We start from the raw sequence: 13,304 nt of genomic DNA on the forward strand, positions 1-13,304 counted from the left end.
GGTTATAAAGAAAAACAGAATGAACAGGAGAGGGAGTAATTCAAACATCAAACTGCACTGAGTGAAAATAAATAAGCAAGTTAACTACTCTCTCTGTGTGTAGATACAGAGAGAGTGTATACGTATGTTTAATAACATATACAAACACACACACATACTTGGAAACGAGGAGGGCATGGCAACCCACTCTAGTATTCTTGCCAGAATAATCACTTGGACAGAGAAGCCTGGTGGGTTATGGTCCACAGGGTCACACAGAGGGATAGGATTGAAGTGGCTTAGCATGTATGCATAATTGAGAACAGTTGTGCTTAGTCACTCAGTCGTGTCCGACTCTTTGCAACCCCATGAACTGTAGCACACTAGGCTCCTCTGTCCATGGGGATTATCCAGGCAAGAATGCTGTAGCGGGTTGGCATTCCCTTCTCCAGGGGATCTTTCTAACCTAGGGATCGAACCCAGGTCTCCCGCATGGCAGGCAGATTCTTTACCATCTGAGTCACCAGGGAAGCCCTGAAAACAGTTTGTCAATAGCAAATACATATTTTATATCTGTGCTTTTACATTAGTTTTTATATAGATAAAAACGTACTCTTTTTATTTTTTGCTAAATGTTCCAGTACATTTTATTTTTCAGTTTTAAGGAATCAAACTTACCCCACAAAGAACCACAGCAGATCTCAGAAGTGAATTCCTTTTCATACATGTGGATTAGTGGTTTTTTACATTCAGAAGAAACATATAATGGGTTAACGTTAACATCAGAGGGTCGCTTAGATGATTTCTCAGGTACTTCCACTAATCCAGCATATACTGTGAAGAGAAGATATTGAGATTAGTGTGTATACCATATGCACTTCAGTGTTTTTACAAATGAGACACAGCTTAGAAAAATTCCTTTTCCTTTATTGTATTTTATTTTTTATGGAGCTATCATTTCTTTAATTCATAAATCATCAGATGACACAAATCAAGACAGAATATATTCCTGTATATGAATGCATTTCAAGTTACTGTGATTAGATATCAAATGAAATCCAGATGAGGGAGCCAATTTCTCAATTATAGTTCAAATTTAGGTGCTATGAAGATTTAGTGGAGAATAGATTTTTAAAAAATCCATCTGTATTTATGTCAACTGAGTATCAGAATGACTTGATTCTTCTCTGATAATGAACCAGTGGCCAAAAACTGTATTAAATATGGAACAGACTGCAGCCTTTGAAGATTATATTAAATATACTTACAGATGGCACTGGCAAAGTCAGCATTTGCAGTCCTTTCAGAATCATTGGAGGGAGATGAGTGGCTGGCAGAGAAACCTGATTCTGTTGATACTTCTGATATGTCCACAGTGTCATTCTCAGCATCAGGTACTGCAGGTGCAGCACCTGGGGCAATGACATTTGAGGCCTCACTTCTCCCGCCTGCCTCCTAAAAGATGATCAAAAATTGATTTTGACTTTATTAGGAAATTAACAGTGAGAGAAATGTAAGATGCCTAGGGGTTACTTGAAAGGGAATGCAAATTTTGTAACATCTGTAATTCTTGATCCTTATAAAACCCACATTTACCAATAGAACTCAATAATGTTAGCAGAAAAGAAAGAACTAACTTATATTGAGACAACTGATGTCAGAACAGAAATTCATGGCGCATGAAATCCTCAGCAATATAATTTGGGGACTTAAAATTTGTGGAAATTTCACTGTGTATCAGATATCCTGTTAGGCATCTTATTTACAGATTGTTGTGAATCCTTGCAACAACACCAAAAGTAAGTTTGATTATCTCTCTTTTACTTATAAGGAAACTAAAGCTTATTGAAGTTAAAACAATCTATTCAAGGTAATATAAATAATTTGGGGGATTAAAGTTTGAAGCCAAAGTCTGTCTGATTCCAAAGCTTATGCTTTCAGTTACATTATTTCAAATAGCTGCATGAAAAAACTAAAAAGTACTATTGTGCTGGATTCAATTTCATTTTGTCAAAGGACAAAGCTAATGATAGAAAATCAACCAACACAATTTCCAGAGTGCAAAAATGCTTCAGGGAAGATCTAGCTAGATTCTATTGACTTACAGACAAGAGATACAAGGATAAAGTCACAAAATGTGACAGAATTTATGTGGGATGCCATATCCGATGGAAAAACATACCAATTCTTTTTGGTAAGCCTGTTTACCAATAAGCATTTCTTTTATGTGTAAACAGTGATTCTTGGCATTGATACAGTTATCCTGTCCTATCAAAAACTTGTTTTTATGACCTTTCCTACCATAAAAATGTTATATGGCAACATGTCCTTTTAAAATGAAAGGAAGATCTATTCTCTCTGCAAATGTTTAAAACATTTCTTAAGATAACTGGAGATACCTAAGGGTGCTATGAAAACCATGCCAGGACATCTTGTTTTAATGTCTTTGATTAAGATAAGTAGGTAGGCAGTTAGGTAGGTAGGTAGGTAGGTAGGTAAGAGCTACCTACTAGGATGGATGAGCAGATGGGTGGATAGGAAGACAAGTAGATAGACAGGCAGGCAGGCAGACATAGATTCCTTTCTACTGATATTGCTTTCCCATTGGAAATCATCTAGGGAGTTTCTTCCTCCCTTGTTTTTTTGTTTGTTTGTTTGGTTTCCTTCCTTCCTTGATTTCTTTTTTAAATTAATTTATTTATTTTAATTGGAGGCTAATTACTTTACAATATCATGGTGGTTTTTGCCATACATTGATGTGAATCAGCCATGGGTGTACATGTGTCCCCCATGCTGAAACTCCTCCCATCTCCCTCCCCATCTCATCCTTCAGAGTTGTCTCAGTGCACCGGCTTTGAGTGCCCTGTTTCATGCATTGAACTTGGACTGGTGATCTATTCCACATATGGTAAAATACATGTTTCAATGCTATTCTCTCAAATCATCCCACCCTTGCCTTCTCCCACAGAGTCCAAAAGCCTGTTCTTCATATCTGTGTCTCTTTTGCTGCCTCACATATAGGCTCATCATTACCATCTTTCTAAATTCCATATATATGTGTTAGTATACTGTATTGGTGTTTTTCTTTCTGACCTACTTCATTCTGTATAATAGGCTCCAGTTTCATTCACCTCATTAGAACTGATTCAAAAGCATTTTTTTAAATAGCTGAGAAAAATTCCATTGTGTATATGTACCACAGCTTTCTTATCCATTCATCTGCTGATGGACATCTAGGTTGCTTTCATATCCTAGCTATTGTAAACAGTGCTGGGACGAACATTGGAGTACATATGTCACTTTCAATTCTGGTTTCCTCGGTGTATATGCCCAGCAGTGGGATTGCTGAGTCATATGGCAGTTCTATTTCCAGTTCTTTAAGGAATCTCCACACTGTTCTCCATAGTGGCTGTACTAGTTTGCATTCCCACCAACAGTGTAAGAGGGTTCCCTTTTCTCTGTACCCTCTCCAGAATTTATTGTTTGTAGACTTTTGGATAGCAGTCATTCTGACTGGCATGAGAAGGTACCTCATTGTAGTTTTGATTTGCATTTCTTTGATAATGAGTGACGCTGAACATCTTTTTATGTGTTTGTTATTCATCTGTATGTCTTCTTTGGAGAAATGTCTGTTTAGTTCTTTAGCCCACTTTTGGATTGGGTTATTTGTTTTTCTGGTATTGAGCTACACGAGCTATTTGTTTATTTTGGAGATTAATTCTTTGTCAGTTGCTTCATTTGCTATTATTTTCTCCCATTCTGAAGGCTGTCTTTTCATCCTGCTTAAAGTTTCCTTCATTATGCAAAAGCTTTTAAGTTTAATTAGGTCCCATTTGTTTATTTTTGCTTTTATTTCCATTACTCTGGGAGGTGGGTCATAGAGGATCCTGCTGTGATTTATGTCAGGGTGTTTTTTGCCTATGTTTTCCTCTAGAGTTTTATAGTTTCTGGTCTTACATTTAGATCGTTAATTCATTTTGAATTTATTTTTCTGTATGGTGTTAGAAAGTGTTCTAGTTTTTTTCTTTATAGGTGGTTGGCCAGTTTTCCCAGCACCACTTGTTAAAGAGATTGTCTTTTCTCCATTGTATATGCTTGCCTCCTTTGTCAAATATAAGGTGTCTATAGGTACATGAATTTATCTCTGGGCTTTCTATTTTGTTCCAATGATCTATGTTTCTATCTTTGTGTCAGTACCATACTGTCTTGATGACTGTAGCTTTGTAGCATAGTCTGAAGTCAGGCAGGTTGATTCCTCCAGTTCCATTCTTCTTTCTCAAGATCGCTTTGGCTATTTGAGTTTTTTTGCATTTCCATACAAATTGTGCAGAGAAGGCAATGGCAACCCACTCCAGTACTCTTGCCTGGAAAATCCCATGGATGGAGGAGCCTGGTGGGCTGCCGTCTATGGAGTCGCACAGAGTCGGACACGACTGAGCAACTTCACTTTCACTTTTCACTTTCCTGCATTGGAGAAGGAAATGGCAACCCACTCCAGTGTTCTTGCCTGGAGAATCCCAAGGACAGGGGAGCCTGGTGGGCTTCTGTCTCTGGGGTCACACAGAGTCAGACACGACTGAAGTGACTTAGCAGCAGCAGCAGCATACAAATTGTGAAATCATTTGTTCTAGTTCTCTGAAAAATACTGTTGGTAGCTTGATAGGGATTGCATTGAATCTATAGATTGCTTTGGGTAGTACACTCATTTTCACTCTATTGATTTTTCCAATCCATGAACATGGTATGTTTCTCCATCTATTTGTGTCCTCTTTGATTTCTTTCATTAGTGTTTTATAGTTTTCTACATATAGGTCTTTTGTGTCTTTAGGTAGATTTAGTCCTAAATAATTTATTCTTTTCATTTTGATGGTGAATGAAATTGATTCATTAATTTCTCTTTCTGTTTTCTCATTGTTAGTGTATAGGAATGCAAGGGATTTCTCTGTATTAATTTTATATCCTACAACATTATTCGTTGATTAGCTCTAGTAGTTTTCTGGTGGTGTCTTTAAGGTTTTCTATTCAGAGGATCATATCATCTGCAAATGGTGAGAGTTTTACTTCTTTTCTAATCTGGATTCCTTTTATTTCTTTTTCTTCTCTGATTGCTGTGGCTAAAACTTCCAAAACTATGTTCAATAGTAGTGGTAAGAGTGGGCACCCTTGTTTTGTTCCTGACTTTAGGGGAAATGCTTCCAATTTTTCACCACTGAGGACAATGTTTGCTATGGGTTTATCATATATGCTTTTATTATGTTGAGGTATGTTCCTTCTAGTCCTGCTTTCTGAAGGGTGTTTTTTTTTTTTAAATCATAGATGGATATTGAATTTTGTCAAAGGCTTTTTCTGCATCTATTGAGATCATCATATGTTTTTTTTCCTTTCAGTTTGTTACTGTGGTGTATCACATCGATTGATTTGCAAACATTGAAGAATCTTTGCATCCCTGGTCATGATGCATGATTTTTTTAATATTTTGTTGGATTCTGTCTGCTAGAATTTTGTTGAGGATTTTTGCATCTCTGTTCTTCAGGGATATTGGCCTGTAGTTTTCTTGTTTTGGCATCTTTGTCTGGTTTTGGTATTAGGGTGATGGTGGCCTCACAGAATGAGTTTGGTAGTTTACCTTCCTCTGCAATTCTAGAAGAGTTTGAATAGGCTAGGTGTTAGCTCTTCTCTAAAGTTTTGGTAAAATTCAGCTGTGAAGCCATCTGGTCCTGGGCTTTTGTGTGTTGGAAGATTTTGGATTATAGTTTCGATTTCCGTGCTTGTGATAAGTTTGTTAAAACAATAGCAAATGAAGCAACTGGCAAACAACTAATCTCAAAAATATACAAGCAACTTATGCAGCTCAACTCCAGAAAAATAAACGACCCAATCAAAAAATGGGCCAAAGAACTAAATAGGCATTTCTCCAAAGAAGACATACGGATGGCTAACAAACACATGAAAAGATGCTCAACATCACTCATTATCAGAGAAATGCAAATCAAGACCACAATGAGGTACCATGTCACACCAGTCAGAATGGCTGCAATCCAAAAGTCTACAAGCAATAAATGCTGGAGAGGATGTAGAGAAAAGGGAACCCTCTTACACTGTTGGTGGGAATGCAAACTAGTACAGCCACTATGGAGAACAGTGTGGAGATTCCTTTAAAAATTGCAAATAGAGCTGCCTTATGACCCAGCAATCCCACTGCTGGGCATACACATCAAGGAAACCAGAACTGAAAGAGACACATGTACCCCAATGTTCATCGCAGCACTGTTTATAATAGCCAGGACATGGAAGCAACCTAGATGTCCATCAGCAGATGAATGGATAAGAAAGCTGTGGTACATATACACAATGGGGTATTACTCAGCCATTAAAAAGAATACATTTGAATCAGTTCTAATGAGATGGATTAAACTGGAGCCAATTATACAGAGTGAAGTAAGCCAGAAAGAAAAACACCAATACAGTTTACTGACACATATATACGGAATTTAGAAAGATGGTAATGATGACCCTTTATGCAAGACAGCAAAAGAGACACAAATGTATAGAACAGACTTCTGGACTCTGAGGGAGAGGGAGAGGGTGGGATGATTTGGGAGAATGGCTTTGAAACATGTATACTATCATGTAAGAAACGAAGTGCCAGTCTATGTTCGATACAAGATACAGGATGTTTGGGGCTGGTGCATGGGGATGATCCAGAGAGATGATATGGGGTGGGAGGTGGGAGGGGGATTCAGCATTGGGAGCTTGTATACACCCGTGGTGGATTCATGTCAATGTATGGCAAAACCAATACAGTATTGTAAAGTAAAATAAAGTAAAAATAAAATTTAAAAAAAATAAAAAGATTTTCTATTTTTCCTGGTTCAGTTTTGGAAGGTTATACTTTTCTAGGAATTCATCCATTTCTTCCAAGTTGTCCATTTTATTGTCATATAGTTGCTGATAGTAGTCTCTTATTATCCTTTGTATTTCTGTGTTGTCTGTTGTGATTTCTCCATTTTCATTTCTAATTTTGTTGATTCTTCCTTGATTCCTTATCATAATTATTGTATGCCTATGATAAACCAAGCCTGAGGTTGGACCCTGGGACTGGATGAGTAGGTGAAGAACAGTTGTCAAGGATGGATTAAACATAGTATGAGTTGGGTCATGAAGGATGACTAGTTCAAAAGCAGAGAAGAGGTAAGGGGAAGCCATATAGACAGAGAACATTGCTGGCATAGGGTCATTAATTCATGAAAGAGCAAGGCATCTTCTAAGTTAGTTTGTATGATAGGACAATGGGCTGGGGAAGTAAATTGGCATGATAATTCTTCTGTCTGTAATCTCAGCCCTGTTCAGATATCCAATACTCCACATTTGCCAAGAACTATTTCAAATAGCACATGTTTCAAGAAATCTTCTCTGTGATAATTCCTATTTATCTACCATCTGTGAAGCTACTTGAGTATTTTTAAACTTATCTATAAAGTCATAACTGTTTTTTGAATGTCAAAATCATTGTCTAAACACAGTACATTACTTCCGTTTAAATTGTCTGTGTTAACAGTTCCTCAAAAAGTTAAAATACAAGCTAATAATTCCATTCCTAGGTATACAGATCAAAGAACTAAAAACTGAAGCTCCAACAACAGATACTTGTACAGCAATGTTCACAGCAGCCAAAGACGAAAATGACTCAAGTGTCTATCAAAAGATGAATGGATAAACAAAATGTGATATATTCATACTATTTATTAAGCCTTAAAAAGGAAGGAAATTCTGATATATGATGCTAAATGGATGAATCTTGAAAATATTATGCTGAGACAGACAGAAAAAGACAAATATTGTATGATTCTGCTCATATAAGGTACCTATACAAAAGTAGAATGGAGGTTATTGGGAACTTGGGAGGATAATGGGGAGTTAATTGGTTGAGGTGATAAAAAATCTCCAGAAATTAATAGTATTAATGGTTGTACAACATCGTGAATGTACTTAACTCCATTGAACTGTATACTTAAAAATAGTTAAAATGTGAAACTTTCTATTATGTGTATTCTATCACAATAAAAAATTTATTCTATCACAATAGAAAATTTTTCTCCCAGAAAAAATGTATGTATTAAGAGTTACTGTCCCGAGTATACTGTTCATGGAGTTCTCCATTTTTCCTTCTCCATTTCCTTCTTCATTCCCTTCTCCATTTGCCATTTCCTCTTGATGAATGTGAAGGAGGGGAGTGAAAAATCTGCCTTGAAACTCAACATTCAAAAAACTAAGATCATGGCATCTGGTCCCATCACTTCATGGCAAATAGATGGGGAAATAATGGAAACAGTGACAGACCATTTTCTTGGGCTCAAAATCACTGTAGATGGTGACTGCAGCAATGAAATTAAAAGATGCTTGCTCCTTGGAAGAAAAATTATGACCAATCTTGACAGCATATTGAAAAGCAGAGACATTACTTGCCAACAAAAGTCCGTCTAGTCAAAGCTATGGTTTTTCCAGTAGTCGTGTATGGATATGAGAGTTGGATCATAAAGAAAGCTGAACGCTGAAGAATTGATGCTTTTGAACTGGTGTTGGAGGAGACTCTTGAGAGTCCCTTGGACTACAAGATCAAACCAGTCAATCCTAAAGGAATTAGTCCTGAATATTGATTGGAAGGACTGATGCTGAAGCTGAAACTCTAATACTTTGGCCATCTGATGTGAAGAACTGACTCAAAGACCCTGATGCTGGGAAAGATTGAAGACAAGAGGAGGAGGGGACAACAGAGGATGAGAAGGTTGCATGACATCACCGACTTGATGGATATGAGTTTGAGTAAGCTCTGAGAGTTGGTAATAGACAAGGAAGCCTGGTGTGCTGCAGTCCATGGGGTCACAAAGAGTTGGACATGACTGAGTGACTGAACTGAACTGATCCCAAGCATATGATCTGAGTAATAGAGGTGGACAAAGAAGATATTTTTGTTCTTGGAAGAAAATAGGAAACATCCAAATTAGAAGAAATAAAGATGTATCTATAGATATAATTTAAAATGTTTAAGACTTTGGAATAGAAGTTTAAAATATATTTGTAGTGGCTGGAAATATGCTATATCACATGAATAAATGCATTTACAAGGAGATGAATTCATTCTCCTTTTCAGATGGTGTATTACCTCCAGTTGATGTTCAAATTCCTGGAATGCTGGTCTCTCCAATATTGGATCATCTGTCTCTGAGCAATTTTCTCCTCCATTCAGTTCTTGGGCTTCACTTTCTTCATTGGTTCCACTGACTCCCTCATTTCCATTACTCTCCTTGCCTCTTCTTCCACCGCCTACATTCGCTCTGTGTTCTTCATGGTCTCCAATGGCTGCACTGTCCCCGTGGGCTGCACTTCCTCCATGGCTTCTATTAACTCTCTGACTTCCATAGCTGCTGAAAGATCCTTCTCCTCTATCACTTCCATCTTTACCATCTTGCTTGTAGCTTCTGCCTCTGCCACAGCTTGGCCTGATAACAAGATTCAATTAATGATAGAAAGTCACCCAACGAAAATAAATGTCAACAAGTGAAACAAAATTAGGTTGACTAACACATATGTATCATCTCCAGAAATGTTTTAGCTCTATTTGAACACTATTGGTATGATATAGATATGAAAAACGTCCTGTCAATCTTAATACTGAATTATCATAGTCGCTATCAACTCCCTGGCTACATTTGCATGACAGATGGAAAAGGATGTATTAGGAACATATATTAGGTTAGCAGCAATAATATGTTTTTTTCTTAAAATCATAGACTATTTCATACATTAGCAACTTCACAGCCACATGAATGATCAAGCCCATATTTTTGGCTCAACCACAACATATTTGAATATTTCTTATATTTAACTTATGTTAATTTAAACACATGCCTTGATCTTCTAACATGTGTATCATCCATTCTGCAACAGATTTTCATTGATTTTTCTACTACTATCACCAGGAAGCTCAGTAATATAGATCTCATTTAGTTAATACAGTCACTTAATTACTTGCTAGGACCACCAAGCTTAGCAAAATGTCTCAATAATCTTTTGCATAAGAGATAACATAAATAAGTAACTATGATAATTTTAAAAGCAAATGAATTTGAGATTAGAATTCCTGGTAGTTTTCTTAGTTGGTAAAAAAAGAAAAAATGTTGAATAATCTGTAGTCTGTTCTGTCATATAAAGCCCCAATAACAGTTGAAAATTAACAAAACAAAATATGAATTTCAATATTATAAAGCAAACAATTTTCCCACTGTTATTTTTCTAAAAATACAAAAATATACTATGTTAATGAATCATCTTTAAGAGCAGTTTAAATGCAAACCATAAGCAAATTTAAAATAAGAACACATTGGCTGTTTATAAAGCAGGACCAAGTAACTATATATATAGCAAAGAACTGGTGGTATGCCAAAAACAATACTTCACTAAATATTATCACTTTGAGTAGCTACTCTATAAGAAGATAAAACTGAATGAGCATTGAATTTAGTTACAGCAGTTTTCAGAGTCTCAAGGATGTTAGTAACTTGGAGCTTAAAACTATCAAGTGAGTATCATATTTGCTCAACAAATTTAGAGGCTTTGTTCTCCAAAGCCCTAAACATCAGGGCTTCAACTTATAATTATTAAAAAGCACACTACTTAATTTGTCACCCCATTTATCACACTCAGTGTATTTTACAGGGCAGAATGATTCAGTAGCATAAATTTTAAGAGAAACACCCAGATAATCCCAGTTATAAAGAACCTAATAAAGAGTTGAATGTTTATAAAATATAATACTAAAAGAAATGCAAAATTAAGTGTTTTGCATAAAAATAATTTTTAATAAAATAATTTAAAAATCTATTATTGAAAATCAACCATTTACCAATATGCAAATTAATTCATTCACCCTCCTGGTGATAAATTTTAAAGGTAAACCAAAGATACAAATTGTTCTGAAATTATAAAACATGGACAATGCAAGTAATCCAAGAAAACCAACCTTGGCCAGCTAGAAGCATCATCAGGATTATTGCCTTTGTCATCAATAACCTCATCATTGTCATCATCATCATGGTCTTCACCAACATCATTAGCCTGATCAACCTGGTCATTCAACTCATCACTACCATTGTCGTGGTCATAACTATCTTCATAAGCATCATTAGAATCATCATCACCATCAGTATCAGCACCAGCATCATAAAGCTCAACATAATCACCATCCTCTTCAGGTGGCTGAACAACAGGTGCAGGAGTTAACCAGTCATTCCGGAAGATTTCAGATAGTGCATTATAGCCTACCCATTCATTTGTCAAGTAAACGGGAGGTGATATTTTTCCTACTTTAAATCCATCTGGAACCTGTGTGCACAAGAAAGGTTAATGTAGTCTCTAGTAGCCTTTCATTTTCTTCTAGATTGGAAAGCTTCCAAGATGACAATATTTTAAAATATATTTTCAACTGAAATGAAGATGTTCACTCATTAGGTAGAGCCAACATTTTTTTAAGGATGAGCCACCAAAACCCAAACCTCAGGCTGTGATCCTTAATGGCCTTTCTAGATCACACAGGGCAAAATTTACTCACTTTGTTTTTAATTAGCTCTACTTACCTGCTGAGAACTAGACATTCTAGTTTTGTTTTGGAGAAGAGTGTTTTGGTGTTGGAGAAGAAGACAGATGATTTGACACTCTACAGAAGAGTGTCACTATTTTCCTTTTGTTTTATCCATTGATATTGGGATTAATACATAGCTCTTAAAATTGATGTGTTAATTTCTCCACTCTAGTTTTATATAACACAGATTATCTTAAAGTAATGCAAACACTTCTAAGAAGCAAACCAACATAAATCCACCTTAAAAAAATCTACCTGCAATGAAGAAGACCCAGGTTCAATCCCTGGGTTGGGAAAATCCCCTGGAGAAGGAAATGGCAACCCACTCCAATATATCTTGCCTGTAAAATCCCATGGACTACAGTCCACGTGGTCACAAAGAGTTGGACACAGCTGAGTGACTAACACACACACATACACACACACACACACACACACACACAATGTCCTATAAGCAATCTCTGAGCAATCTGAAAGGGTTGTATCTATAGTAGGGTAGAGGTAATTACAAGAATAAAACAGAATGATCTGAAAGCATTAAATCATAAATAATTAGAAGGTCTTTTTATTTATGAAATTAGAAGGCATTTCATTTTTCACTATTTTTTTAATTTTTATGCATTGCTTCATCTTCTAAGAAATGATATTAGACAAAAAATAAGCATTTAAACTGTACTTCTTAATTTGAGCTAATGCCTCTACAAGCAGCTTTTTTTATCTCTCCTCTCTCAAATATATTCTGATATTAGAATGTGACAATAAAACATTTTATGATCAATTAAATGTTTTTACGTATCAAATGTCATTTCTAGATTTCATATTCTGCATGCTGACATACCAATAGAAATCTATATTTGAAAGATTAATTTAAAAACTCAATGCTTTAACCTTTCCCTCAAATGAAGATGAAAATATGTAAGTCAAAAGAAATTGAAGATTAAAGAGAACAAACATAAATATGTTAAGAGTTAAGATGGAAACCTACATGAATATCAACCAGCAAACTCTGATCAATGGTAGAATAAGGTGGTGATGACTGGGACCTCCTCCTGATCACAGGACTTGCTTCCTCAGAAGAAGATTCTGTGGAATGCCAAAAAGACATTAGTAACAGTGGTAATCACAACCATTATCTTAATTTTTATAGTGAACCACTTCAATCTCTTGGTATTCTTGTAGTCTCTTTCCATTCAGGAGAGATCACTTGATAAATTCTTATGGGGCCAAGATCCTATATTCTTTTTTCACAGGTAGAGAGAGACTCAAAGTTTGTTCTGTTAGACCTACATGGCTTTCTTGTTTTTAATATTAAATATATACTTGCTGAATATTTTTGTGTAAAAAGGTCCATAGTAAGACTGGTATGCAGATAGTCCCATGAGAAGAAGAGAATGCATCAAGAACAGTAAGGGCTGGGTGGTATTTCTGGCCTCCCCTAATAACCAGTAGAAAAAGAGCCCAACGGTGTATAGAAGATGATAGTTTAAACAAAAATTTCAAGAGGAGAGTTGACTCTTCAGTCTTAATCCCCCAATTTCCACTCAGATATATCCTCAAGTACTGCAATACAGTTGAGACATGAACAACTGAAAAGTGACAAATCTTAGCCCTTTTTGTAAAGCTGTGAGCCTTTCTATAGAGGCACTCTGCAATACAACTTTCTGCAGTAACAGAAATGTTCAGTATC

The 13,304-nt window shown here is 36.1% G+C and overlaps 1 protein-coding gene across 2 annotated transcripts in view; it reads right to left on the bottom strand.

Moving 5' to 3' along the window:
- Positions 1-13,304, bottom strand: part of NRK (Nik related kinase) — a 125,930-nt gene that overhangs the window by 23,822 nt on the left and 88,804 nt on the right. For both annotated transcript variants that reach the window (XM_040264978.1, XM_040264977.1), the window contains exons 17-21: positions 12,603-12,700; positions 11,000-11,361; positions 9,143-9,479; positions 1,248-1,434; positions 658-813 (exon numbers count right to left, since the gene is read on the bottom strand). In XM_040264978.1, the coding sequence (XP_040120912.1) occupies positions 658-813; positions 1,248-1,434; positions 9,143-9,479; positions 11,000-11,361; positions 12,603-12,700 (1,140 nt within the window). The remainder of the gene's footprint in view (positions 1-657; positions 814-1,247; positions 1,435-9,142; positions 9,480-10,999; positions 11,362-12,602; positions 12,701-13,304) is intronic.

Source organism: Oryx dammah, unplaced genomic scaffold (genome assembly GCF_014754425.2).
Source record: "Oryx dammah isolate SB20612 unplaced genomic scaffold, SCBI_Odam_1.1 HiC_scaffold_23, whole genome shotgun sequence".
Taxonomy (NCBI): domain Eukaryota; kingdom Metazoa; phylum Chordata; class Mammalia; order Artiodactyla; family Bovidae; genus Oryx; species Oryx dammah.